Here is a 3,509-nt window from a genome sequence, read left to right as displayed (position 1 = left end):
GAACTAACCGCATCTGCTTCGTTTGGATGAGAGGATAGCTGTCCAGATGTGCTATACCGGCAAATTTGCAGTGGACTACCACAGCTTTACGTTTTGAAAAAGTGGGAGAATGGTTTTTATTTTAGAGTGACGCTAGAATAAAGGTGGAATCCACGACAGTTCTGTGCGCTGTAATCTCGCCGGGTATTTTTTCTCCTGAGTTTTTTTTTACAAGCTTCGCCTTCAGTACGATCAGCAGGGGTTAACAAAATATTCATTGGGTGTCGTTCACTTTCCTTGTTCCCAGTTTGAATTTTGTTTTATTCTTGAATTTATTCCTTGACAATGCATCTTTTCTAAAACGTGAAACATCTTCTACCAATAGAGCCCTCCACGGTTTATCTGCTGATTAGAATTGACTTCAGGGGTTATTGATAGCTCATGGTTTTTTATGCTATACGTAGTTCTTCTTAAAACTACGTACACACACATTCCCTACTCATCAACCCTTGCTGACAGGGGTCAAAACGTGTAGTGAACGTCAACGGTGCAGTTGCGTCAGCGGATGCAACGCAACTGGACCGAGCTTCAGCTTTGTTTTGACATGCGTTTTTTTCTGCCCATACGATGCTAACGCTGGGTTAAAGTATTTAAACTATTTTTTTTCGTTAAAGGATAAAGGATAAAGTGCACTGATCAACCCCTGTGGGGATGAGCCTACGCGTTCGACTTCAACTCAGACTTCGTTTGAGGTTCATGAACGCGCGCGTGCAGCCTTACAATGACTTGTGGGGGCCAAACGATGTGTCAAGTCAGTGTTTTTATCCTCCCAGATAAATCTGGTACCATTTTATCGACCACGAAGGGATGAAATTCTTGCTTTGCACTAGGACGAGTCAGTGTTCATCTGTTAATAGCAAAGAAAAATTGGTTGCTGGTTTCCAAAGCGCTTGCGATTCGTCAGTTTTGGTGGGAGTTAAGAACATTGGAGAAGAAGAGCGTTGCTTTTTACGCGGGTAAATTTGCTAAAAATAATTTAGAATTTTGTTTGAAGTGTCAGACAAAGATGCGTAACTAACAAGATTCCCGATACTGTATTATTATCATTATCGTGTAGAAAAAGCAAACTAACAAAATACACTACTTTATCTAACTCACGAGAAAAAGAGGAATTTGCTGGCATAGTGCTGGATCACAGTTATTACTACGAATTATAAATCAGTAATAATCATAAATGTTAATTCCAAATATTATTCCATGTTTCCTGCGTTGCACTTGCATTTGGCAGTTGTGAATTACCGATTGCTACATAATTTAAAGGGATCACCCCACGAATCTGGAGAGGTACGGATTTCCGGTGGAGTATTCGAATATGGGATCGTAGATTATTGAGAGAAGGGTGATTCCGTCCATTTCTTCCTAATTGCCGTAAAAAACCGCCCGGACGATACGGCTTCGAGCGTTCCAGTGCGCTATTTTCTATAACGAGTTCGATTGGAGCGCATCAGTCTTGCGCACGCCCCGCATCTTTCGGGCCGTTTTTTTACAACAATTAAGAAGAAATAGACGGAATCACCCTGCAATCCATAATCTACTATCCCGTATACGAATACTCCACCTGAAATCTGCACCACCTCAAATTCGTGGGGTGATGCCTTTAAGATCGGTGCTATTATTGCCATAAATGATTGTTTTCAGAGAAAAACAAAGGATCGTCGAACTACAATTTATACTGTTCCGTTTCGTTGTATCTGATTCAAATCTGTATTGTTTTCATGTATAGTGCATTGTTTATTCTACTGGCTATGATACAAAGCGTTTCTTGCGGATTCCACCATTGCAATCGTAAGTACTAAAGTGATAAGCAGATTTTAAATTTGTTTCCGGAAAATATTTATTGAAAGATCTATTCTTCAGCTAATAAGTACAACACACAACAATTTCACCTATGTCGACGATTTCTGGATCCGAGATTAATTCCACGTTATTTTTTCTGGCCTGAGGTGAGGGTTTGCCGCTCTGGCGCTTAAAGGCATCACCCCACGAATCTGAGGTGGTGCAGATTTCAGGTGGAGTATTCGTATGCGGGATGGGAGACTATGGAGAGGGTGGTGATTCCGTCTATTTCTTCCTGATTGCCGTAAAAAACGGCCCGGAAGATGCGGCGCCGCACAAGACTGGCGCGCTCCAATCGAACCCCTTGTACAAAATGGTGCGCCAAAACGAATGAAGGCGTATCTTCCGAACCGTTTTTTTTTACGGCAATTAGGAAGAAATGGACGGAATCACCCCTCTCTCTATAGTCTCCCATACCGTATACGAATACACCACCTGAAATCCGTACCACTTCAGATTCGTGGAGTGATGCCTTTAAGTATCTCAGAAATTGTTAAGCTTTGAGCTGAGATATGAAATCTTCAGTAGAACTTCTATACTTAAGGGAATTATTTAAGAGAGTCCCTGAACGTGGTGCTATTACGATGGTGGAGCACTATAAAAAGAAAAAGGAGCGATTACTGCAAAAGGTACTCTTTTAGTTTATAGGTGTTTTATTTGTGGGAAAAAGCAGGTGCAGTAACCCAGCACAGCTGCGACGTTTATGAGTTTCTAAGATTTTCTTTACGTATCTGTTTCAAATCAAACTTGATGCTCGGTGCAATTGCGTAAGCAACCGCGTCCGAAGTGTCGGTAATTACGAGTGACTCGGACTTCTAGGACGAGTAGTACTAACAAGGGTCCCACCTCGTTCGTAAACGCTAGCTTCCAGGGCGATCGCTTACGCAACTGCAACTGACCTGAGGTCGCTTTGACCCGACTATGGCTAAAGTTGGTATGAATTAAATATGTCTTTGATAACTTTTGAATTTTCCTGTATTTCCAGAATTCTTCGACATCAAGTGATAATTCAACTTCTGCGTACTCGGAAGGGAAGCTTAGTCCACAAAAAGGACATTCGTCAGCAAGGCTTTCTGTTACAAAAAAGGACAAGGTGGTCAATGAAGAGAATAAGGCGAATCCCCATTACAAGTCCTCTTCCTCTGCTGAGTTGAAGTCGTCGAACTTGGGCGAATAAAGGAACATGAGATAGAATTGTAGAATTTCCTTTTATTTTGTCTGCCGTATATCTTTTCGTGTAGATGAAATTATTCAGTAAGGTGTTACTGAGTGAAGATCCATGGAGAATACAACCACACATTCCCTGAATAGATGAAAAATCTGCAATGTAATAAAGAATTTTTTCAATTTTATTCAGCACTTAGCCAGGTTAAAAGACTGACCAGAATAGGTTTTGATAATCGTAAATCGGATGGACGACAACGATTCGACAAAGGTGATGGGGCAGACGAAAGAGACAGGATTTGTTGGTTTTAATCGATTGAAAATCACCAGACCGTGAAAATGTCGACAAAAGAATTGTAGAAGCAATTGGACTGTACTCTGGAATCCAGTCCTCCTATGCTTTGTTGTAAGACCTTTGGAATTATATCGCATGGCGTCAACAATTGCTTTTTCCAGAATGTGTACTTCGG

The 3,509-nt window shown here is 41.2% G+C and overlaps 1 protein-coding gene across 2 annotated transcripts; it reads left to right on the top strand.

Annotated features, from left to right (window-relative positions):
- Positions 1-1,754: 1,754 nt before the first annotated feature.
- On the top strand, positions 1,755-3,052 carry RB195_013178 (uncharacterized protein; the record flags this gene model as incomplete). Of its 2 annotated transcripts, none has more annotated exons than XM_064202874.1 (4): positions 1,755-1,824; positions 1,897-1,982; positions 2,433-2,504; positions 2,861-3,052. In XM_064202874.1, 4 exons carry the CDS (start codon positions 1,755-1,757, stop codon positions 3,050-3,052), a joined length of 420 nt encoding a protein of 139 aa, XP_064058755.1. The 2 variants fall into 2 exon arrangements, with proteins under 2 accessions (XP_064058755.1, XP_064058756.1); XM_064202875.1 differs by having other exon boundaries at positions 1,785-1,824.
- Positions 3,053-3,509: the final 457 nt, after the last annotated feature.

This window comes from Necator americanus, chromosome V (assembly GCF_031761385.1).
Source record: "Necator americanus strain Aroian chromosome V, whole genome shotgun sequence".
In the NCBI taxonomy this organism is placed as follows: Eukaryota; Metazoa; Nematoda; class Chromadorea; order Rhabditida; family Ancylostomatidae; genus Necator; species Necator americanus.
Note: the sequence above shows the minus strand (reverse complement) of the source record. Positions and strands in the feature narration are given on the sequence as shown.